The 25,139-nt window shown below is 47.8% G+C and overlaps 2 protein-coding genes across 4 annotated transcripts in view; both read right to left on the reverse strand.

The window, feature by feature from the left end:
• Positions 1–571: 571 nt before the first annotated feature.
• Positions 572–4,738, reverse strand: LOC129046867 (uncharacterized). Its single transcript, XM_054516742.1, has 3 exons — positions 4,239–4,738; positions 3,819–3,945; positions 572–1,938 (listed from the first exon to the last, which is right to left on the reverse strand). Exons 1-3 carry the CDS (start codon positions 4,736–4,738, stop codon positions 1,921–1,923), a joined length of 645 nt encoding a protein of 214 aa, XP_054372717.1. The 3' UTR covers positions 572–1,920.
• Positions 4,739–7,848: 3,110 nt separating this feature from the next.
• MMP17 (matrix metallopeptidase 17) overlaps positions 7,849–25,139 on the reverse strand; it is a 50,053-nt gene continuing 32,762 nt past the window's right edge. For all 3 annotated transcript variants that reach the window (XM_036393349.2, XM_036393351.2, XM_036393350.2), the window contains 7 exons: positions 20,456–20,739; positions 17,980–18,156; positions 17,748–17,847; positions 16,078–16,160; positions 12,404–12,556; positions 10,001–10,258; positions 7,849–8,828 (listed from right to left, as the gene is read on the reverse strand). In XM_036393349.2, coding sequence (XP_036249242.1) covers positions 8,503–8,828; positions 10,001–10,258; positions 12,404–12,556; positions 16,078–16,160; positions 17,748–17,847; positions 17,980–18,156; positions 20,456–20,739 — 1,381 coding nt within the window. In that variant the 3' untranslated portion in view covers positions 7,849–8,502. The remainder of the gene's footprint in view (positions 8,829–10,000; positions 10,259–12,403; positions 12,557–16,077; positions 16,161–17,747; positions 17,848–17,979; positions 18,157–20,455; positions 20,740–25,139) is intronic.

Consider the following 25,139-nt stretch of genomic DNA (forward strand, 5'->3'; position numbering starts at 1 on the left):
GATTAGCCAGAGGCCAGGGGTCAGCCCCCCAAGCCTTACCCCATACGCTCTCCTATATGTCTATCACCCAGCATCCATCCCTTAGGGTCACTTAATGGTTGGTAGGATGTTATCTACTGTCGGTTTCCACCTCCCTTTAAATGTAACCTTGGCACATCTCCCTGGGGCTCTCAGCAGGAGGCCCCCTGAGGTGCAGGAGCTCCTTTGGGGGTCCTAATAAAGCCTTGGATTAACCCCTGCTAAGAGTCGGCCCTTTATCTTCTACCGCTGTCTCTGGTGTCTCTTCTGCTGCAAAGGCGACCAGCCCAGGTGCCCTCAGTACCCTCGGGGCACACACAGAGAGTGTCTCCCCCCAGCCCAGGTGCCCTCAGCACCCTCGGGGCACAGAGAGTGTCTCCCCACTGTCGGCCCTGTCGGGGCTGCCCCCCCGGTGTCTGCCGACTCGGGACCGGCTGAGGGTTACTGAGAGGCTCGCACAAACCCGCTCGGCCGCTGATTGTGGTGGTGTTTGAGGGTCCCCAGGACAAGGGAAGAGACGAGAATCTTGACTCCACCATTCAGAAGGCTGAAATATTATTTTATGATCTCTATTATATTAAAAGAAAATGAGATATTAGAACTACACTAAAAGAGCAAGGAGACATCAGAAAGCTGGAAAGGAATGAATAATAAAAACCTGAGACTGCTCACAGCCCCGACACCGCTGGACCATGATTGGTCATCAAGTAGAAACAATGCACAGGAGACCAATCCAAGATGCCCCTGTTGCTAAACCATCTCCAGCCCACACTCCACAGCCAGCAGATTGTTACTGGTTCCATTTCTGTTCTGAGGCTTCTCAGGAGAAAAATCCCAGCAAAAGGATTTTCATCAAACACGTCAGTGCCAGGTGATGGCACAGGCAGCATCGGCTGGCAGAGGTCACTGTGTCATCCCTGCCAGCCCACGTGTCACAGCAAGGAGGAGAGAGTTCACCCGGTGCTCACCCTGTGCTCACACAGCCCTGCCAGGGGACCGGCTGCCAAAAGAGAGCCGTGCCATGCATGCCAGTGTCTGCACGGGAGAGAGAGGACATGAAAAGCCACTGAGGAAGCTGCCACCTCCTCCCTGAGCTCTGCCCTGCAGGCCAGGTCATGGGCAGCCACTTTGGGAAGGCTGCATTTGCTGCCCATCAGCTGCTCTGTGTCTGACAGGAATTGGAATAGCCCAGGTTTGGGTTGGTGCTGAGCAGAGGGCAGTGAGGAGAAAGGGAGAAGGCTGTGCTGCAGGGCAGGTGGATCCAGGCAGAGCAAATTTGGGGAGCAGCCTTGTCTAACAGCATTTCATTTTCCAGTGCTTCTACATTGCATTTCATTTTGCACTTCTGCTAGAACTGCATGTCAACATGTTTCAAATATCCTCCTCAGTCCAGCAGCCTGCTTGAAAGTGCTGTGTCTTTATCAGACCATTGATGGTCCCTCTGAAATGTGAGTCTCACTGGCTGCATCCAAACCTTGTGCTTGAAGAGCATTCCTAATTAAAGCAGATTGGGCCTTTGGGGAAGAAGGGGCTGAAAAGCATTTCCTAAAGCATTTTCTACTCAAATTTCATTGTGAGGAAATACACCTGAAGGATGATGCAGGGATTAGGATTGAGATAAAGATGAGTTTGGTAGGTCAATTTTACTTTGAGAGCTTGAGAAGCACAGGAAGCCCAAGGTGATGATCCCAGAGGGTTGAACACAGAGGTTTCACCCTCCCAGATAAACAAGGGCCTTAACCTTAAAACCACTGCTCTCAGCAAGGAGCTGTCTCAACGCTGCATTAATGTCTTCTCCTCTTTGTGCATGAGATTGAAATCCCTCTTGGGGAAGAATCTTATTCCAAGTAAATTCCAGTTTGGTTTTGGCAGCTCAAACACCTTGGCAAGGCCAGGACAAGTTCAGTGGTTCTCCCTGTCCTGAAAGAGAGGAGAAAAGGGAAGTTAAGCTCACTGCAGAATCAAAGACTCCTGCATTTCATCTTTTGGCTTGGATTGCTCACCATGGAGTTTTAGCCATAAAAAAAGGGGAGGTGGCACCAAATTGGATTAAAAAGTGCCCTTTCCCAGTGTTTTTATTCCAGACATTCAAAGGAAGCTCATTTTTCCTCTAGCATTCTTTCCCTAATTTTAGCAGAACCATTCTCATCCCAGACCCCACTCATCAGCTCATCAATCCTTTGGCACTGGATCTGGACAAAGGAAGGGACACATCTGGGTCATGGGAAAGCACGGAGAGAAACCCTCCAAAACTGGACAGAGAAAAATGAGATGCGGGAAGACAGAGCCTGCAGACAGAGAAAAATTAAATGCAGGAAGACTTACCTGCAGCTGGTTGCTCTTTGCACTGGGCTTCCTTTAAAGGAATGGATTTGCTGCTAAACACATCTCAGGCTCAGATGTGACCAGGAGAAGGTGGGATGGAGATGAAGAGCCAGACAGGGAATAGCCAGGGAGATGCAGGGCCCAGGAACATCAAGGATGGAGAAGAGAAGGAACAGGGATTGTTCTCCTTGTTTAGATCCATCAGTGCTGGGAGCTTGGGAAGCACATGAGGGTACCAGAGGGATGCTGGGCAGGAGCAGGATAACTCCAGGATAAGGGCAAGCTGCTCCCACTCCAGGGCTGGGCCAGGGAAGGAGGGGAATTATTTCTCTCCCCTTTCCAGTGGGATGCAGGTGCCACCCCATACAGAGGCAGGAAAACTGCCTTGCAATCAAGTACAAAACCTGCCTGGCAAGCCCAGGATGCCAGCAGAGCAGCCATTTCTCCTGGATTTCCCGCTTACAGGCATTTTAAGCTTGCTTTGTCTCAAAAGCACCTTTTTTGCCAAGGGCATTCCCATTTCTTTTGGATCCTGAACAGAGGTTTGGAAAGCTGACTTTGATGAGGGAACCTTTCCTATTTTGATCCGTGTTAACTTGGAGTTTCCCTTGGCACCAAAATCAGGGGGTGAACCCAACCCTTGAAGGGCCATAAGATCCTAACTATCCAATCCCCAATCCCCTCAGCATTGGCTTGTAGAACCTTCTCAGGGTTAATTTAGCAAACTTAAGGGTTTGGCAAGTTCAGGATCAAAACAACCAAAAAAATTCGTGAAAAAGAAGCTGAACTGAGGCTGGCTAAAAGCTGATGACTCATTACAACAATTCAGTGAAAAGGAAGCAGGATTGATCCTGTGAAAAACGCCAATCATTTGTTTTTAAAATGCTAAACATTTAACAGTAATTAAATGGTTATAAAAATAGTAATACAATTAGAGTAATAATAATTTGGACAAATTAAATTAAATATGAGACAATAGAGACAAAGAGTTACGGACGTCCGGGTACCTTTTTCCGGGCAGCACGAGCCTGAAAAAGTACCCCCATTAACAAAGGATTAACCCTTAAAAGCAATAGCCTGTTGCATAGTCATACACTTCATACATGATGCATAAACTCCATTCAAACACAGGATTCTGTCTGGTCATCATCAACTTCTTCCTCTGAATCCTAACAGCGCCTTCGAGGCAGGAAGAAGTTTGTTTCTTCTGATAAGAGGGCAATAAATTCTTTTTCTCTGAAAGATTTAGGTGTCCTGTGACTGCTATCTCGCTGCGAGTCCTTTCTTTACAAAAAGTCTCCTACATAGCATAGTTTCTACTTTAACATTTTGTTATAACCTAAAACTATATTTAACACACTACTTAAGAGAATTAATACAGCATTACTTTCTAACAAAACACATATAATATTCATTTTAATATTTGAGAAAAGACAATCACAAAATACGCATTTTTTCACATTTTCAATACTCACCAAGCCACCTGGCCAGAGTTCTGTGCCCACCGAGGACACAGCAACCAGCAGGGACCTTCCTCCCATTCTCCAGCACAGGCTTCTTCCCTCCACACGCAGGGAGCTGCAGCCACTCAGGGAACACCGACTTAGTCACAACAGGAGAGGCACAAGGATAATTTGGAACTCGTTGTGACCTCAATGCCGCCCAGACCCAGGAGAAAGCACTTTTCCGATCAGACGGAGCGGGGTATTTCCTGTACCGCCCTCTCTTCTCCCTACCCAAGGCGCATGAGCACACTGCCGCAATCATTGCAAGGGCAAGTGAGCGCCACCCTGAGCCGCCATCTTGGATGTGGCGTAAAAAGTGACCTTTTTTTGTCACCCCTTTCCCTTTTTCACCCCCTGCAGAGGCAGGAAAACTGCCTTGCAATCAAGTACAAAACCTGCCTGGCAAGCCCAGGATGCCAGCAGCCATTTCTCCTGGATTTCCTCTCCGCAATCTTTGGTACTGGCAGAAGCCACTCCCGGCCAAGCCACCATCTTTGTTGTGGTACCCTTAAGCATCCCCCGCTCCTCACACAGGCGTTTCTCTTGCCGGCTGCCTCAACCCGGTCCCGACGCGGATCCCGCGCTCTCAGCGCCATTTTCTGCTGCTTTTCCCGGCGGGAGAAAACGGGTGGCGGGGTCAGCGGCACCGGAGCCCCGCGAGCCGTGGCAGGGAGCGGCGGCGACGCCTCTGCCGGAGTCCTCCCGCGGCGCCATCTCGAGTGTGGCTGGAGCCCGACCCAGCTCATGCAGGGTCCTGGTACGCGGGCGCTTCTCCGCCTTGAAATGGCAGCTCTGTCCCCTCCGCGCCTCCGCCGCCCGCCGAAACCGGCCCCGCCGCTGTCGTTCTTCCCAGCCACCGCCCCGCACGGCGGCCGCTCGAGCCCGGTCATGCCCCTTTGCACCCCTAACTGTGCTTCGCCGCTCCCCTCTGTGCACAGCACCGCTCTGTGCCCACAAGGTGGCAGCACCGTCCCCCGCCCGGGCCAGGCTGGACGCGCTTTGGGGCAGGCAGGGAACGGAGACCGAAGCTGCCGGAGAGCCTTTTGTATTTATTCCCTTCAGCCTCAGCAGCTGTTCCTACGGTTTAAGGGCACTTGATTGGTTCATTCCTAGGTAAAAACATTATAACATTGGTTTCAAAACGACTATGCGTCTCTAGTCAGAATTTCCTACATTCCTGTATACAATAGAATGGATAGATTCTTTCCAAATGGTTTTAGAGATAAATTCCAATTCTTTGCCAATACCTATAAAAACGAAAAACTTGACAGGTTTTGGTGTTCTACACCCACTCCTCCGTGTGAATTTTCTGGCAGCTTTTGGTCCCTCTTGGGGGAGAGTAATCCAGCATGACCCCCCCCTCATTCCCCACTCACCTGCTCCTCCATCACAGCCTGGTGTGACGGTGTTCACAGGAGTCTTAGGATGAGGGAAGAGACGAGGAGTTGACTCCATGTTTCAGAAAGCTTGATTTATTATTTTATTATATGTATTATATTAAAACTATACTAAAAGAATAAAAGAAAGGATTTCATCAGAAGGCTAGCTAAGAATAGAAAAAGAAAGAATAATAACAAAGGCTTGTGTCTCGGACAGAGAGTCCAAGCCAGCTGGACTGTGATTGGCCGTTAATTAGAAACAACCGCATTAGACCAATCACAGATGCGCCTGTTGCATTCCACAGCAGCAGATAATCATTGTTTACATTTTGTTCCTGAGGCCTCTCAGCTTCTCAGGAGAAAAAATGCTAAGGAAAGGATTTTTCAGAAAATATCATGGCTACAGCCTGGCTCTCCCTCCTAGGGCCAAATCCCATCCAGTCAGCTACTTATCCTCTCCTAAGTGTGCTGGGACCCTCAAGTCTCCAGCTTCATCCTGAGTTCAAGACTCAGGATGTTATTATGAGTGGCACCTGGGTTAGAGAGAGGCAAAACTACATGACATTTCTGTAAGTGCAGTAGATGAGTCTCTGTGCTGTGAGACAAGTGAATGCCTCTGCTATGCCTGTGAAAAGCCTTGTAAAAAGATGCAGAACTCAAATCAACGCTATTTCTCACCCTGCTGCCTTCAAAACACCCCACAATATCCCTTAACTGGGTACCCTGTTCACCCCCTCTTTCTCCTAGTCACAATCCTCACCTCATCTGAAGCCTCAATCTCAAACATCATCTTCGACACAGGGTAGATCTCTTTTGTGACACGATGAATCTGCTGAAAAACTCTGAAGTGTTGTAGTTGACACAACCTGTATTTTCAGGAAGTTGTGCTCTTCCTAAACAAAACCTAAAAAAACAAAACAAAAAAAACCCAAACAAGAACAAAACCAGAAATTATAAAAGCACCTTAACACCCCTAAACACACAACCCTAAATCACGAACTTAAATACTCCCTGAGTTCAATGCTTTACAGTGTTTTCCAAACCTCTGTTGCTTTAGATACCCAAAAGCACCTACTGAAAACAAGCTGAGATAAGCTGAAAGAGCTTCTGCACTGAAATGAGAGGAGCTCTTATCCCAGCTGATCCCAGAGAGGGAATGAAGCCCCTTAGCAAAGGCTGGGGCTAATATACCCCTGACTGTGCCTGCCTCTCATTCCCAGGAAAAGGGAGGGGGCAAAGCCCACCACCCCATTTAGAAACCCTTCAGCAAAAACGTTGCTGGAAAAGCAAAGCTGATGTCTGGTGACCTGGAGCTCCAGAGGATTGAGGGAAACATGGGGAACGAGCAGACAGTGAACAGCTTCCACTGCTTTTCGTTCCAATTGCTACTGCAAGTGTAGCTTCTCTGCAATTTCATGTCCAGCATGTCTCTTCCAAGCTCAACAGATGAACAATCAAGTACTCCAGGACTGGAAAGAGGGTGTCTTCTGCTACTTGGCTACAGCTCCAAGAGGAATCTGTAACATGCTGACGTTTAGACTCAAGGACTAAAAGCTGTGTCTTCATGACTGAAGAGAAAGAAATGCAATGGGAATCAATCAAAGGAACTTCACATCTCCCACAGCCCCAGCAACCTCTGCTTGGCTCGACTGGCAGAGGTGGGATGGGGAGCTGCTCTGAACCACAGAGGCAGCTTCACTCAGCAGAGGGAGCTGTATGCCAGAGATTTTTTTGCTTGTATGTTTTTAAAGGCTATTTAGTGGTTTAATGGGATGTTTCATTGAGTCATGACCCATAAAATCACATTATAGCACACCTGTGAGTGCTTGGGACTATTCAAAAATGCAAATAGCAGAGGGAAACTCAAGGTGACCCCCCTCTTTTTGTCAGGATGCAACTGTGCACTTTTCCTGCCTTTCCTGCTGTGCCACAGAGGGCTTTGTCTTACACCTAGCACCAGGGCCACTGGAGCAGCCTTGGGTCCCGCAGTGACACTGTCTGCTCCGTGTCTCCCCGAGAAGCTGGCCTCGGCACGGCAGCAAAAGACATTTGTGCGGGAGCTTTGCAGAAGCAGGGCAGAGAAGACTGTGTCCCAGTGGTCTCCGCCCATGACAACAGCACCTTGACAACAGCAGACTCGAGGACCCTGGCTTCTTTGACATCTCATCCAAGTTTTCACTCACTATTTTCAAGGACTCTCAAATGCCCAAATCATACCACAGAAAATTGATAAACGGTGAGGAATAAATACAAACAGGAGCATCTAAAGGCAGCACTTGACCCTGGCTTCTGCCATTCCAAACTCCTGTCAGAGGCATCAAAAGGAATTTGAGCTGACCACACAGTGTCTTCCCTGCTCCAGCCCATCGTGTGCAGCACGGCCAGGTATGGCAGAGCCACAAACAAATGCAATCTTGATTCCTCCCAAAACATAAGGCCAACCTGACACAGGATTTCTGTGAGAGCAGGAGTTTGTGTGCACAGATTAGTCTGGGGCAGTGGTTGTAACTGCATCTCATTTGGCTGCACTGCCCTCATCCAGAGGCAAGGCTGCTACGAGCCTCAGCCGACAGTACCTTGCTGCAGGTATCAGGCTTGATGTGGCACAGGACCGGGAGATCTCCATGTAGGCGGCCAAGGTTTATTAGAGAAATTGTTAAATTACAATGACTCGTATACAAAGATAAGCTGCAGCGCCTTCTGAAAGGCAAAGGTGTTTCTGACCCATAGAAACTGATACAGGTTACCCAGACACCAGTGACTACAGCAGGCTTGACAGTAAATAATGATCACCTTGCAGTTAATCTTAGTGGAGTCACGGTTTCTTCTACCTAGTACATCCAATGGGATGTGTACATTGTCTCAGCACACAACTACTACCTCCTGCTGGCTGCCTTTCTGTCGCCATCTATCTCAGCAGCAACTCTTCTGTCCCCACTCCATCCCGGGAGCTCTCCCCTCCCTAGTTTGCTGTGTTTAAACATCCAGAGCAACACATCTCTATGAAGCATTTCTAAATTCAACATAAGGCTGCTCTTATCTTTAACTGGATGGGGGAATAAGAAGATGCAGAACTCAACTCTGTTATTAGACCTTTAAACTAAAATCAAGAAGAAAGAAAATCCCAAAACAAAATCACTGTTCATTTCTCATGGAGAATTCAAACCCTTCACTGGCATGTTCTTAGGAATGTTTTTTTTCTGCTTGCAACAATTAGCAATCACGGAGCTGTATCCCGGAGCACCATGGTGTTGATCTGCTGGTGAGATGAGCCGTCAGAGGGCCACACAGACCAGTGCTGCTGTCCACACAGCCAGCACGAGGCTGGCAGTCAGTCTCGGTATGGGGTGAGGGCGCAGGGATGGGGTGCCCGAGGTGCAGGAGCAGACCTCGTAACGGTTCTTCGAGCGGGTCTCGTCATGCTGTCCCGGCCTGGAGCGCGCCCCAGTCCTGCTGCTCCCGGCTGCCTCGGGGGCGTCAGCCTGCATGTCATTGCACACCAGCCAGTCCTTGGCGATGGACTGTGGGTACCCGGGCTGCACCTCCAGATCACTGTCCAGCACCTTCCAGTACTCCTTGCCCTTGAAGAAGTAACTTGCACCTGCAAAGAGACCAAAACCCAAGCGCGAGGTGAGTGGCGGTGGTTGGCGTCCCAGAGAAAGGTCAAACACCCCAGCTGAGGCCTGGGAGCAGAGGCACATGAGATATCACTGCTTGTTGTCAATATCCCCTCTGGCTGCAGGAGGGATGCTCCAGAAGGGAAGGTAACTCTGTGCCCGCGCAGGATCTCTCACCTCAGCCAGGAGCCACCAGCAGTTGGAGGTGGATGGTGAGCTGTTGCCTCTTCTGTGCTGAGTCCTGGAGCAGCTATGCCTCCCAGTACTTGTGGGTGTGTAGGGTCGAGGCCCTGTGAACCCACAGCTGGACACATCATGCACTACTCTCCTTCTTGTAATCGGGCATGGTAAAGCTGGAGAGCCCACTATTCATTAATGACTTGAGGTGTGTGCTGCTGACCCTGGGCTCAGAAAAATAACCTGAGCCTACACAGGACCCTGGGAACCTTCTGCTTTCACGTGCACTTTTTCCACTCTGAACTGGGAGGCTGTGAATTCTCTAAGCAGGCTCCATGCTCAGGAGGACTTCTACCTATGGGAATGTCACTCTCAATAGCTTTGGAAATTCAGCTTGAAAAGTCTCTGGAAGTAGCCTTCCTCTCTGCCTGGTTTAATGATTGCTAATACACTGTTAGGTCACCAGTAAATAAACCCTGGAAGTACCACTTTGTTGTGAGTGAATAGCTGATTGTGACAAAATTTTGTGGTCTTTTCAGGGGAAAAAACCACTGAGAAATCTCATCAGAAAATAAGTTGTAACTCTGGGAAAACATCTTTAAAAGTATTTTCTGTCTGCATCCTCATATAAGCACCTAAAAATCCAATGACAACAAGACCGGGGAGGACCAAATCAGCCCGTAATAGGATAAAAATCACTGCAAAACAGTGACATCGCATGTCAACTGTGTTCTTTTAACGAAGTGCAACAATTATCCCCCCACCTTATTTTTGATGCCTGTTTAAAATTACAAAGTCCTCTAGTGAGCAGTATGGGGAGTTCTGGCTGGAATCACACCTCTCTCTTCAGCTTCCAGTCACCAGGAACATCCTGTGAGGGGCTCAGTGTTTGTGTTGGCAGGCAGGGTAGAAGGGGCTACAGCTCAATAGAGCACTGATTTTCTTTGCTGTGCTTTTTTAAACTGGCATATGGACTCACCATCTGACCACCTCATGGCATCATCTAAAGGGTTGGGTATTCCCTTCCACGGGATGGCCTCTGAAGGATAGCCGGGATCCATCCTCCGCTCGTGGTCATCGTAGCACCAGTAGAGATTGTCCTTAAAGAAATAAGTCTTGTCACTGTGAGCCCAGGAGAAAGCAGCATCGATTCCTCCCAGGGGCAGGCCAAAGTCCGAAATGGGCCGTGGGTACCCTTCTTCCACATTGTTATCTTTGAAGACCCAGTATCTGTCTCCTGTGGAAAGGAAACAAGCACAGAATAAAATGACATGTGTTTCATAGCCTAAACCAGCATTTCCCCACAGATGAGCTGAGCTAATGTTTTGTTATCTACTGTGGTGACAAAGTCTCGGGGCTGAGCTCTGGGCATTTAAGGATGGGAGTAAGAAGGGGTCAGCCCATGGGGGAACCTCTGGCTTTGAATAGCTGCTTCTTTGTTTCAGGCTGTCCACATAGCCCCGCTGCTGAAAGCATGACTGTCGCAGGATATGAACACACAGCATCAGTAGAGCTGTCACTTTTATGTATTTGATGGAGGCATTTGGTTTTCTGCCCCTTGGATTTCTGCCTGATATCCAAAGAAACAAAGCAGCTTTTGTGGGCAAACTGGGCACTTTCTGCAGACTATTTGGTTCCTGAGAAGCCAAGTGTGGTCCACTTTGGAAGAGAAATCACCACTTTCTAGGGCCAGATGGGCCGAAAGACCTGTGCATTATGAGGATGCACAGGGACCTGATACATCCCATACAAGCAGCTCAGTGCTCTTCAAGGGTCTTACACAGCTGCCCCCTCGGCCTGACCTTGGGAAGGATAGAACAAGCAAATTAACTCAGATGTCTCAATTTCTTCATAGTTCTCTAACCACTGGAATGGTCTTTCTTCTTTTACAACACCTATTTAGGAACCCGCAGTGCCCTTTTGGGTATCGCATAGCCTATTTTAAGGATCAGAGGTTTTTCCTCCCTTGGTTTTCTAGAATATCTGAAGGGGCCCTTAAATGCATGCCCATGTATCAGCAGCAGGACCTTAGAGGTCAAGGTAATTTGTGCTCTTTGGTTTCAGTCCAGGGATCAATGAAATAGAGCTGGAGGGAGAGAATGAGTCAGATTTTATAGCTGGAAAGAAAATTCTGAGTTTATGTTGGGAACTAGGCAGGACTAACACACACAGAGAACGCGTGTCTTGGAACAAGATGCCAGCCGTGGCACATCCGGAATTTCAGCCTCCTTAGCAGCTGAGAGGAGCCCCTGGACCTGTGCTCTTGGTTCGTTGTCTGTTCATCCCCAGCAGAGAGAGAAGGAAGTGACTGAGGACCGCTGTGGTCTGCAGACCTGACTGGGAGGGTCTAGAGCCAGGCATAAGGGGTGGCACACCCCTTAAGCTGGCCCCATTCCCTCTGGGAAAGCAGAGCAGGGCAGGCTGCCTGAGGCAGCTGGACACACATGGCAGAGCCTTCCATATGCTGTTCCATGAAGAGATGTGGGGCTCAGCATGGCTCTGCTCTCAGCTGCGGCAGTCCAGGAGGATGTCAGCTGCATTTGGAAAGGCCTTCTGCAAGCCTAGGGGCTTGTGTGGGACATGAGCCATCTCTCTGGCCTGGCTGGGGGAACTGAGAGCAAATTATTGCTTCCAGAAGCACTTCGTTCAGCACTTCTGAAACCGATAATTGCACCATGTTTCAAGCAGAACGGTCGGGAGACAACAAGTAGTTTCCAAACAGGAAGAATGGAGAGCTGGGATGTGTTTAGCACTTCAAGTGCACAACCTTGGTGAAACAAGAGTCTTGCCAGGGTCTTTGGTGACACTTGAGTGCATGGGTGGCGTCTAACCAGCACAGGTAGATGGTGTGTGGGGGACTCAGACATTTGTATAGAAACCAAGAGGTAAAATGTTCCTCCAGCTCTTCTGAAATAAAAGCTTGCAAGTTTTTTTAAATTAAAAGAGAGAATTATACTACTAATTTTAAGAAAAAAACTACAGTGACAGAAATATAATTATTAAAACCGAAGGCCTTCAGTTCCATTTTTATTTCCTCTCTATTTTTTTTCTCAGCAACACATGCTGAAAAGAGAAAAGGTCAAAGGAGGAACACACCACCTTTGAGCATGTGCAGGGGTGGTTTCTGCTTGTGTTTCATTCCTGAAAAGCTCTTGAAAAGATTTTTGTTACATTTGGCTGAACTTTATCTTCAATGACATTTCCCTCATTTTCTGGGGAACGCAACCATTACCTTTTGCTTGCCCTCCCTGCCAGCTCATTTCTTCTGGCCTTGCTCATGGACAACAGGATTCAGACTGGCAGTCGAGATGCTTAACACGTGGCACTGGTGTCTCCTGCCTACCACCGCATTCTATACCTCCAGCACCATGTTTGCTCTCACCTTTGAAGAAGACAATCTTGTGGTCGCTGGTTCTCTCGTAGACTGCGTCTAGGCTCTCCAGGTTGAGCGGCAAGCCCCGCCAGAAACGGTGAATCTGAGCCGGCTGGAGGGAGACCAAGTGCTTATTGCGAGTCAGTCTCCAGAAGTACTTGCCTGGAGGGACAGACTGGACATTACTGAACCACACTCAACCCACCTTCCCAGGGGGGTGAGTGTCAGGTGGGCGGCAGCAGCAGGAAGCAAAGCGTGTGAGATGGGAGCCATGATTTAGAGCCATCCTGCTTTCCAGCAGCAGCTGCAACTGCTTTCTATTTCTAGCAGTCATTAGAAGAAATCCCTTTCTTTTTTGGATTAAAATAATCCTCTGGACATTGCGCTGGAGCTGTTATACTCCTGGCCACAGCGTGAGGCTGTGCCGCTGAGCCGGGGCAGGAGAGAGGAGCCTTTCGTCTCCTCCCTCCCTCTCTGCTCAGGACCTCCTGCAAGCTGGTGGGACCAGGCACTGACAGCCTTAAGCAAGAACTTCCAAAAACACATCCCTATTCCTCCTCTCCTGGAGCAGCCACAACTTCCTGCACACAGGATATCCAGCTGCTTTTATGTTTGGAAATGTCTGGTATGTTACAGTGAAACACAGAAATACCAGATGGGTTGTTTTGTAATGAAGAAAAGAAGTGAGAAAATAAAGGAGGAGGAAAACATCTGAATAGATCTGGAAGGCTTTAGGTGGGGAAGGAGGCAGTTAAGGACTTTGATACCATCTAGAGCTGCAGGATACTAAGCAGAGACTGCAGTCTTGTGGAGCTTCCAGGATGAATGTACTGGTGGTACCGGCAAATGCACTTCAACACCTGCAGCAGCACTGCCCCAGCTAGGAAAGAGTATTTTGGGGATTTCTGAAATATTTTGGATGGTGTAAAAGAAAACAGATTTATCCTTTGTGGGAAGGATGACAAACTTTTTCCTGCTGGAAGAGCCTTATATGGGATTTCCCGAGGAATCTTAATGGTTTTCAAGGGCAACTCCAAACCCAACTCTGTGTTGGCTCTGGGATTCTCAGCCTTTTTGCAGCACATTTCATGCTGTGTTTTCTCCAGAGAGCTCCATGGAGTGATGTGAGCCAGAGCAAGATGTTTAGGAGGCAACTCTCAACTTTGTCTTCTATTTGTTATTGCCCGTTAGAAATTATTGCACATTATTTGCATCTGGTCTTGCATTAATTTCTTGCATGAAAGCAATAGAAAACAAAGACGCATCTTCAGATTTCTATGCCCCACACACTCAGTTTTTTCTCCAGAGCTGGCAGATTGTGACACCAGCTTTTAAAATTCTATGGAAATCGGGTCTTAGGGTAATAATGCAGGACACAAAATTCTAACACTTTAACATCCACAGAGAGGGAATTTTACTCTAATTATAAGGATTTATATAACATTCTTGTTCTTCTGCTCCAGTTTGCATATTTACTCTATCTTACTGAAACATAAATTAATAATAAATTCCAATATGGTGGGAATTGCCATAATTACAGATCCTTTTAAGAATATAAAAAATCCCGAGGATTCAAATTTGGTGGCTATTTTACATCAATGGAAACATATGTAATTAAATAAAGATGATCTCTGCATCTGTAATTAGCAAGGCACTAGACAAGGTCAGATTTCCACCTTTTTAGCAAGAAATACAGCGCAACTTAATTCCCTCTTTAGCAGATCAACATCTGAACTTCCAAGTTCCCTGGGCTCATTTGAGACACAAAAGGAAGCCTCGATACTTGTGACATTTTGTCCCTTTGGAAAGGATGGGCTCAGCATGTGAGCTGCTGCAGCAGAAAAACCTTAAATCTACCCCAAAAGTCAGGAATAAATAGCCTGAGCTGTTGGTGACTTTGGTTGGGTTTTTATAAGCTATCAGGAAAAAGAAAGAAAATAAAGCACTTAAGTAGCAAGGAATGCTAAATGAGACAGCCCCAGTCTGCTTGGGCTCATGATCTGCCATAGCCCAGCCTGCTCACCAAAAGTGCTGCTGTTGCATGGATGATCCTCAGCCGAAGCCAGATCCATGGGAGAACTGCTGCCATTAGCATGCAGGAATAATTTAAAAACCAAAATCCTAACCCCGTATTTGTTTAAAAAGCTCAATTTAAACCCTCCTCTGAGCTGAAAAACTGAACACGATAAAAGCCAAGCGTGAGGTCCTGCTGCACCAAGATATGCATGATAAGTTGAGGCAATTGCTTTCTTTAATTTCAGTTAATTTTGAACCCAGCTGTGTTCCACGTTATCCAGACTTTGGGTGCCTTTGGCAAGACTGCTGCACACACCACGCAGACGCACACACAGGCCAAAGGTGTTAAAAACTTCGGGAGTCTGTGGTGAAGCACCTACATCAAAGCAAGCGGTGATTCCAAAGAGCAGAGAACGCATCGTTGCCTTCAAAATGACAAGCCTATGAGGTCTGGGGAGCTCCAGTCCTGGGGCCTTTGCAGTGGCTTCTTTCCATCTAGGAAACCAGCAGGACCAGCTCAGAATAAAATGTCTATCGAGGGACAAAGCTCAGCACTAGAGATTATTTACTCTGCCCCAGAGGTGACATCCCCTCTCCTTGGCGCACAGGACGGTTTCGGGGGGCAACAATGGAGGCTGCAAGTAAAGTGCTGGAGGCAGACATGCAGCTGGTATCCACTGACCCTGTGCTCTTTACATCTGCTTTTTGGCCTGCAATAAATATATCCAAAAATAGACACCGAGATGGATTTCTCTTTACTTCATCAGTTTTTCCCCTCAGAGGGACAGCCAGCCATTTATCCTGACAGCAGTTCATGTCTTTGAGTTTCCCTTCTTAGCTGTGGCTTTTTGGAGCTGGCATCTGAACAAATAATGTTGTGGAACAGTCCCCATATTGTGCTTCCCTCAGGGCACAGGCAACACCAAATTCTCTGGAGCCCTTTTGCTGTTCTTGCCTGCGACCCAAGGCTCACGCTGTGATACCCAGATGCCAGGACGCTGCTGCACATCCCTGGAGAAAATGCTTCTGCTTACCTGGTGGATGGCTTTGGGGTGGCCAAATGGTGGCTAGGGATGCAAAGAAACACCCATGGGCATTTTTACATCTTGGAAATGAGAGAAAGCAAGCCCAGAGAGTCCAGCCTACACAGGCTCTGCTCAGCTGAGAAGGTACCGATGGGATCCTCATCAACAGCTGGGCATCCTGGGAACACAGTGCCAGCAAGCGTTCGCTGGCACAAAACCAGATGGTCCTCATTTATGTACATACTGTCTTTGAGAGATGTACGGCAAGCAAAATTAGGGAAGGTGAAGCATGGGAGGAAAGGAAAGGAAGGCTCGAGCTATCCAGAAAGAAAGCAGTGGAGTGTTGTTGCTGCTCTGCTTATCCTTGGTTCGACCTCAATTTTGACTTTTAGGTAGCACAATTATCAGATTTTAGTCCTTCACCGGGCAGTCCAGTATGATGGATCGGAGTAAAAACCGCTGTGCTGGATTGTCACCAGTCCGGCCACACACTCAGGTATGAGATGCCTCCCTGGGTATGTGGGAGCAGGCCACAAACCCCAGCCAGCTCATCCTCACCACCCACTCCCATCCCACACTGTCCTGCCTCTGGTGCTGCCACATCAAAGCCACCGCAGGGTGGCACAGACCCCTGGTGCTCACCTTTGAAGAAGAAAGCCTCTCCCCGGATCTGGGCCACTGCATCGAAGTGCGTGTTACACCTGTTGGGCACGTCCCGCCTGAGCCTGTGGAGAGATGCCCAGGTGAGCAGGGCCCAGGCAGGCAGTGAGGGGCTGTGTCCCCCCCAATGCCTCCTACCCCACAGACTGAATCGCCCCTGCTCCTGGAGAAGACTAGAGGCTGTGCCCATCTGTCACACCTCATGCTCAAGCCCAGCCACGTGCACAAGGATTTCCAAGGCGAGCTCGGGCAAACCTCAGCCTGAAGACAGCTTGGGCTGACAACCCTGGGCCACCGGAAGCCATTGCTGGGAGTCGAGCGAGGACATGCTCTACATTCACCAGCTCTGTAGCTGGTGAGAGCCGGCTTCCTGCTCCCAGTGGCACAGCGTGGCTTGGCCAGCTACCCCAGGGCAGCAGGACATGGAAATCAGCCAAGCAGCCTCTCACTCCAGCAGCTCAGGATGCCACTGCTCCAGGGCTAAGCTCCAAACTGCCAGTGAGAGGTGACTGAGCTGCAAAGCAGAAAGCAGCTGAGCTTAAACAGAGGGACCTGGAGGAGACATATGATGTCCAGTGAAATCTACCTGGTGAAAGCCACCTGGCAAGTGGCAGCTGAGATATTGAGCTGCTTTAACAAGGTGGGTGGGGAAGGCACAGAGTATGAAGAACTGAGAGAGCTACAAAGCCCACGTAAGAAATGATGACTGTTGGAGGAACAATGAGAGGATGCTGGGAACACGCACGGAAAAGCTCCTGTGGATGACAAGGAGGCATGAATCTATTCTACGGATAGAAAAATTTTGCTGGGCTGCCAGCACCAGTTTCTTTCCTCTTTGACCACAAAATGACAGATGTGGAGGCAAACCCCATCTACTCTCCCAGAATACAAGGCAGGAACAAGGGGATGACATGAGCAAGTTTCCTGCTGCTCTTGCTGCTGGTATGAGATGGTGGCCTCTTACGACAGCAGGGGGAAAGGCTCTCTTATATCTAGGTCTAAACATGGCCATAAGGAGCCTGGTGGACAAGCGCCTTTAGAAGCTACGTGTGGAGAAATGTAACTAATGGCATTCAGCATGTTCAAACAAAAGGCGCACGAGGTGAAGGTGACCTGCCCCATCTCTGCCGCTCTCAACTGGGGGGCTTTTGGTGTCTGGCAAAAATGTGTGACCATCACCTCCTGCCTTTTTGTTCAGTGTCCCTTCTTCTCTTAACTGTCCTGCTGTCTTGGTCAACATTTATTAATGAGCTATGTCCTGCACTTCCCTTAATGAAGCCATGCTGGTTGCTTGATGACACATGTAAGCAGCCCTTTGCCAATGTTAACCTGCATTGGAGTCAGGCTATCAGTCCACTTGTTCCAATACTCACGCCCTCAGGTACATTAAGCAGTTGCTCACTGTGGAACAATTTAGGTAAGTTATACTTCTGCAATTCAGGATACTGCTGAGGAAGTTTGCTTAAGATTCCAGCAAGGATGAATTTACCTAAGGGTGATGGTGACAACTTTCCACTAATATGAATAAAAAAACTGAGTTTTAGCAAAATATCCAGAGAGACATACCAAAGCCAGAGTGAGCAGGAAAGATATGGATGAAGCAGAGCTTCACTGCTACACATCCTTTGCAGGAAAGGAAGAATTTGACTTACGGGACAGTGGAGCGGTTCTCTGGCAGCTCTGGCAGGATTGGATGATCATCTGTTTTGCTTACTTCAGGCTTGGCTGTGGGGGACACAGATTCCCTGACTCCTGTGTAGAAAAAAAGCAATAAGAGGGAACACCATCCTTCTTGCCAGCACCACTCACCCCAGAGAGCAGCTATTCCAGTGTGTCCTACCTTGGCAGGAACAGGCTGTAGCCAGTTGAGGGACACAAACTTACCATAGAGTTGCCAGATCCGGACTTTGTCCTCGTAAGGCAGGTCGTACTTCAGAGGATCTCCCACTGGACCTTGGTAGTAGGGTCTCATGATAGATTCTATGGCAGAGATGTGGGTCAAGCCGATGGCATGGCCAAACTCATGGACAGCTACAGCAAATAGGTCCATCCCATGAGTGTCTGGAGATAAGGATAAAATTGAAATAATAGTCACTGAGTGCTGAGAGTAATTGGAGGATTTGGGTGGGCTGTAGGGGCAGTAAGAGAAAGTGTAGGTTTATCTTGAATAAACTGGAAAGAAGAGCTTTGGAATAGGTAAAGTTTAAAAATTTTTTTTTTTCCAGTTAGAGAATGGGGTGGATCATATGAAAATGGAAAGCAAGCCAGACTTCAGCCTACATCAGCCTGGGTATCACCCCTCTAATTTCCAAATCACTGTCGGCACCTGAGAAAAAAAAGGGCTGAGACAGCAACCACATCAGAACCATTTGCTGAGTGGCACTGCAGAAGCTGGGCCAGAGCAGTCACTCCCCACATCTCATGCCTGCTGCAGCTGCTGACACAGCCTTTGCATTGCCCAAAATGCTCATTTCCAAACATACACCACTGCTACCAAAGCAAAGGAGGAGCTGCTCCCAGCTGTAGGGGACTGAGACTGCTTGGTGCACTCCCACCACCCAGCTCTAGACAGGCTGGGCCGCATGTCCATGTAATTTCTGCCCCTCTCTGCACAGCAATGTCCTGCAGAGCGATACCAGAGGGCAGCAATGATTTTAAGTGTGGTTCTTATGAAGATCATGATGTCAAGTATTGTAATAAAGAAGCAATGAGTTGGAAAGATCCCTGTGGAGCTCAGGGGAGTGTCACATTCCCTGAGAAAGACTGGAGACAAAAGAGATGGCTTCTTTGCCATCTGCGATGGCTACTTTTTTGCACGAAAGTAGCTGATCCTGCCTAGCCCTTAGTGCTCCTCACCAGGCTCAGGGTGCCAGAGCAGGGAGGAGATAGTCTTTGCAGAATTTTGCCTTTTCCTTCATGACTATTATTTACAGGGTCTGCAACCAGGTGAGATTTTTATAACCTGTGCTGTTTTCCCTGGCACTAAAAGAGAACAAGGCATATGCTCTCTGACATTTTAATGCCAGACTGACAACCTTGGGGATATTTTTATATCACCTACCAAGTTGTTTTTGAATCAGTAGAGAGAACAAAATAAATAAAAGATGAAGCTCAGATAGCTCTAAGATCTTCAAAATAGAGGGCAGCTTTTTGCTGGCAGGCTCATCCCCTCATCTCTTGCTGGAGCTCGGAGGGGCACCCCCGTGGGAGTGCTGGCTCTGAGCTCGCTCCTTCATTGGAGTTTGTTTCACAATGAGCACTCCCAACCACTAGCTGCAAAACTGACTCCATCACTAACACATTCCCTCTGGCAATCTACTGACCACAGTGCTTGTCGCTGCCCTGTATGTCTGCAGATCAAAACTGCTGCTTTTTTTTTTCCTTCCTGATAAGAGCCATCAGCTGGGGCTAGACACATGAAACAAGGAGCATGAAACAAGAAGCAGGTATAATTCTCAAGGATCAGCCTGTCCAGACCTTTAACCTTCATCTCAAGACCTCTTCCAGCACTCTCGGTGAGCCCTTCTGCCCATGAACACTCAGGGGGATGGATGCAGGTCAGCTGGTGGGCTTGTATTAGCTTGTTTCAGAGAAGACAGGTTTAAACAAAGTCATTAAGCTGAGGCAGCAGGATCCCACTAGGAGGCTGGTGGAGGAGGTGGAACGAGAAATAAATTAGCAGCTGGTGGCTGCAGAGAAGACATTCTGTCAAAACATGCCTGACACAAAGGCTCGGGACCTGATCCCCACAGATGGTTTTGCAACTGAGGAACACTTGCCTCTGATATTCCCTCTGCTAATTAAAATCTGCTTTGGCCAGATGAGATGAAGATAAAAAAGAAAAGAACTGCAACTTGTAACCATCCTGATGCTAGGTAATAGACAGGAGATGTGAGGAAAAAACTAGGCCTTTTTCCCAGCACAATACAGAGCCCTTTATATGTAGGTCAGCTAACAGTATACTTTAAAAATAGGGAACTGAGACATGTGGCAGTGAAGGCACCCAAAAGGTGTCAAAGTCAGAGAATGCAGTCCCCATTCAAGAGCTCCAGTAGCCGCATACCCAACCCGCAACCTTCCAGGTCTCAGAAGAGACGGGGACTGTGGTTGGGCAATGGGGAGCTCTGCAATTGCTGGCAGGATAAGGAGAAATATGGAGATGCCATTGAGGCTTCCAGGAACATAAGAGTGTCCTCAACACTGCCTGGGTTGATTTTGCTAGCAAGAGGAATCAGATGACTTCAGGGATCCTGAAGCCTAGGGTGAAGGTGTGGCAGAGGCTAAACCACTCCAGCCACCCGAGCAGAAGAGAAAATCGTGAGCCCTTGTGCTTGGCTGCAGCTCTCCCACCCTGACCTACCTGATGATCGGAAGGTCCAATATTCGTCATCGTCAAAATGAGTGTCCCCTGCTGTGTGATGGTCTCCGGGGAAAAAAGCATGTGCCACCGTCCCACCAGGCCCGTCAAAGGGATAGCCGTCATTGTGATCTGCTTTGGAGAAGTCTATCTGGATGTCAGCATTGTTTCCGGCCACTTCGTGGAAATTCAGCGGAGTGATGTCACTCCAGACCTTCAGGGCATAGTACATCAGGGCTCGGACAGTGTCGTGGCCCAGGTGGGACTCTTTTGGGAAGGTGCGAACTCTGAAACAAAGAGGGCAAAAAAGAGGATGGGTCAGTAGCATGAAAGATCTCCAAGAACAACCAGAACTGGCTCTGCAGGTGCCTGGTGCCTCAGAGCCACAGTGAAGACTTCAGAGCTTTTTGCGGTTTTGGGCTGAGCTGGAATGGAATAAAAGTCAATGTTTCCCATTGAAAAGTCAATGTATAACCCAACTGTGAAAAAGAATGCCTAATATTGTTGATTTAATAGAGGAGATGAAAAGACAAAGATGCAACGAGGCACCTTGGCTTCTAAAGGAGTACATTTAGATAATCATTGGCGATTTTGACAAAAATATACGCGCTTTCCAAGCACATGTACTGTCGATTGAGTAATTATTGACAAAAGCCTGTTTGGATGCCTTCTGGCCAGGTCTACCCCTATAATAACAGATACTTTCTTTTTTGTGCACCAGCACACCATCCAAAGTGTTTTCATGATTTGACAGATTTTTAAAGGCTGAAGCAACAATTATGACCACATCACTTACCCTGCTACATAACACGGCTGTGACAGCATCACTTGGTACCACACCACTTCCCATCACCAACGGGCAGTGATGACCTGACTACACTTCACGAGATAATTACAAGCACCAGAAGGGGAAGTCACACCACTCAAGCTCTTCTTGAATAGTGATCTGAGTGCTGGGAGACAGTATGGGTGTGAAAAGTAGGGAGCAACTTGCTTGCTGAGGTTGTGAACACATACCACACCCTCAAGAGACAGGCAGCCCAAAGCAGGCACCACCTTTGGGCCAGGGCAAGACTAGTCAGGGTTGAATCTCTGATTGAGGAAAAAAGGGCTTATGAAAATAAGCAGAAATCTCACTAGCAGTTCCTCTGAAGCACTTGGGATGCTTATCCTTGAGACAGTGGGAATGAGTGGATGAATCAGGAGAAACACATCATAACCAAATGAGAAAAAATCATTTGTACCTTTGCCTTTGCTATCCCTTGACTCTTTGGGCAAAGAAAAACCTTATTGACTAATCTAAATGAGTTACATGCATGTAACACCAGATGATTGTAGGACTTCAAAGAAAACACATTTGTAAAGGAGACAGCACAGAGGTACAAACAGGATTAGCATGGGATTAGAAAAGACAGTTTTCAAGGCAATTTTTAATTTATAGAAGAGATTATGCCCAGATGTAATCCTCTACAGTACAGAGATAAAGGCCACCTGGATTCCAGATATTCATTAACTAGCTGTCTCCATCTTTCATAACACTCCTCAGGACTTAGGTAAACCCTTCGCTGCTTTAATTTCTACTGAGTAAGTCATTATACGTATAACACACACCATGTTTAGCCTAGGAATTATGACCTTTCTCCAGGATCATAGTGCCGAAGGCACAGAGTCACATTTAGGGACATTATCTGCTCTTTCCTTCCCAAGCCCTGCTCACCATGTGAGCTATTTTCCTTTCCTTTTCTTTCCAGCTGTAGAATGAGGATAATAAATCAGATCTCCCTTGTAAAAGGATAGTGGATAAAAAGCCCTGTCTAAAGAAACAAATATTATTAATATTCATCCCAAGATCTGACTCCAGAAGCATTAGATTAAGGCAGAAACAGGATCAATACCTATTTTACTTCTTCCAAAAAGTCCTACACCTCTGAGCTGATCCACATTTTATTCATATGCTGCAAGTTTAAGTGGAAAGTCCCTTATCCTTGATTCATTATCATTGTCATTTTTAAGAGAATCCCATCAGGGTTTTTTAATTCAGCATCTGATTTGATTGCTAGAACTCTGCTAATTGTTTTCAATGAGATTAGGAAAAGACTATTATGATGATAGGATGTTTGTTGGCCTTGCATCACCCAATTCGACTGAAAAGGAAGAACATTTCTAACAGCATGCAGATAAAAAACCTTCCTCCTACCTTAAATTATTATTAGTAGTAATAGTAGTAGTAAATGGTGTTTAGGTTTCCAGTGAAGAGAAGCACTCCTTCTTGGATGTAAATCCCTTCTGAGATTCCTCTTACAGAACTCAGAACTTTGGCAAAAGCCTGATGTGAGTAATTGGAGAGAAAGCTCTCTGTTCCAGACAGCCTCTGCCAGCCAGAGGGACGGTGATGACAACCGGACTGCTCAGTCCCTTCAGCCACCCCACCAACACTTCTCTAAGCTGTAGGCTCAGTCACATCCTGCTGCAAATCACACTCTGGGACATCCTGAGGAGTGTCTATCCCTGTGGCAGATGGGGCTGCAGGAGGGAGCATCAGCCACAATACCGGAACTGGCACCTGCCGAGCAGGATGTGGTGTTGAGGGACACAACTGGATACCAAGGAGAAAATCTCCCTTCTGCGTTTAGTGCTCAGCCAGGCAGCAGCATTGCCATGCAGACAAATGAATGCTGACTCTCACACAGCGATGCCAGTCCTTCAGGTGTCCTCTGAGTCACCTCCTTTGCTTGACCCATCCCAAACAGACTTTGTATCTAGAATGGTTAATAAGTAGAGACTAGAGAGGACTGATCTGCCTCTGTTTGCCGTTGAGGGGCACCCACACCTATTTTGATTTCTGATTTCCTTATTTGTTTTGTCCTCCAAAAGACAAAAGTGGGAGAGTATCAGTGATGGATGAGAAATCAATAGCTTGTTAATGAAAGCACTCTTTCACTTTCCCAGCCCTGAAACCATGGACAAATAAAATAAATGCAGAGAACTACCAAACACAACAAGCTAAGGAGTGCTTGATAAACCCACACTGATTTTTCTTGGAAGGGGAAGGAAGAGGGGATAGTTGAAAAGGTAGATGCTTGCTGCCTTGGCAAAGGTGCTTTTCCAGCTGCCCAGAGCCATCCATGGCACAGGAGCCCTGATCCAGGAACACTGCTGGAACACTGCCATTGTCTGCAGGAGGAAAACAGCGGACGTTGGAACCCTCCATCAACCCTCTCCCAGCAGTTAGACTATCACCCAAAAATGTTCAGTTTTTTCATTCTCCTGCCCTTTATCACACACAGAACACCAGTCACCTCCAAGCCACTGTGCCTCTACACACCTACCTGCTCTCTGACTCAGCTGCTCAGGGATTTTCCTATGGGGGTCCCAGTTGCCTGTGACAGGGACATTACAAAAACCTAAAGAAGCCTGACACTGACAGGTGACAGCGTGCCCCCCTGGACACCTGTCAGCCCCAGACATGGGGGACAAAGCAGTCTGGGCTTTGGATGGGAGGTCCCCATGGCAGGATGCCACTGACTAAAGGAAGAAAGCAGAAGGATCAGGACCGTTGTGGGGATGGGAGCACAGAACTGAGAGTTATGCCACCTTCCTCTTGACTGCCACCCCTCCACACCTGAGTAAATCCACATCTGGGCTCAGGCCATGGCACTCACAGCAATGGTGGGCACTGACTGACTGGTGTCACTGCTTCTCTGGCAGTGGGCTCTGCTCCCACTCCGGCAGTCCATGGCCTGAGCATCAGTGTCAAAGACTGCAGCTCTGATGAGATGGCACAAGGGAGTAGTCCTTAACTATGGACAGATGAAAGCCAGCTCAGTTCAGCACTGAAAGGAAAAAAGTGGGCAATATTAAAAGCTGAGCTTCCACGGCTCCCCTTTCCCCAGGGAGCTCGAAGCATGCGGAGACGGGGCATGGCCCTGCTGCTGCACTTCCCAGGACTGCGGGGAAACAGCAAGCACTGGGAAGAAATGGAGATGTGCCAGCTATGAACTCCCCTTCTGTGGGGTGTAACCAGAAGTAATAAAGCAAAATCAACAAGTGAAAAACAAGGCTGCAAACATGAGGGGAAGTGGCTGTGGGCAGCTCTGGCGCTGATGCTGGCAGAGGGCATCCACAGCACACCACTCTCTCAGCAGCTGCCTTGGCACCTGGGGAGAGCACAGGGAAAATAAAATAATAACAAAAACAATCCTGTGAAAAGAAAATGTATATGCTGTAATATCCTGGAAACTCTACATGGAGATGAGGCACAGAAAACCATCTATTTCTGATGCAGTAATTGGGTGCTACAAGACTGTACTGTGACATGTGCAAGATGCAACCTGTATAGTTTTGCTCCTTGGGCCCTCCAGTCCCACAGGCTGGTTGTACTCAAAGGTAAAAGGAAGAAATCTGAATGACCTGTATACCTATACAATTCTGTTTGCCCAAAACTGCCTTCTCAATCAGTGCATTTGCCTGTTTTGAGGCCCTCCTTTCCTACAGCTCTGCTTGCCTGTTTATTTCAGCCTTGCAATTGTTCAGGTTTTTCTTCAACTTTTAAATTCATGTCTGAGTAGCATTTAGTTGTGTTTTCCCCTTTTAAAATCTTCAAACAATGTGTAAAAGGTAAGCGAGTAAAACTTTTATGTCTCTATTGGCCGACTTTCAGGCAGTTTCCAAAAAGCCAGTTTAGTCT

The sequence above is a fragment of the Molothrus ater genome, chromosome 18, assembly GCF_012460135.2.
Source record: "Molothrus ater isolate BHLD 08-10-18 breed brown headed cowbird chromosome 18, BPBGC_Mater_1.1, whole genome shotgun sequence".
Classification (NCBI taxonomy): Eukaryota; Metazoa; Chordata; class Aves; order Passeriformes; family Icteridae; genus Molothrus; species Molothrus ater.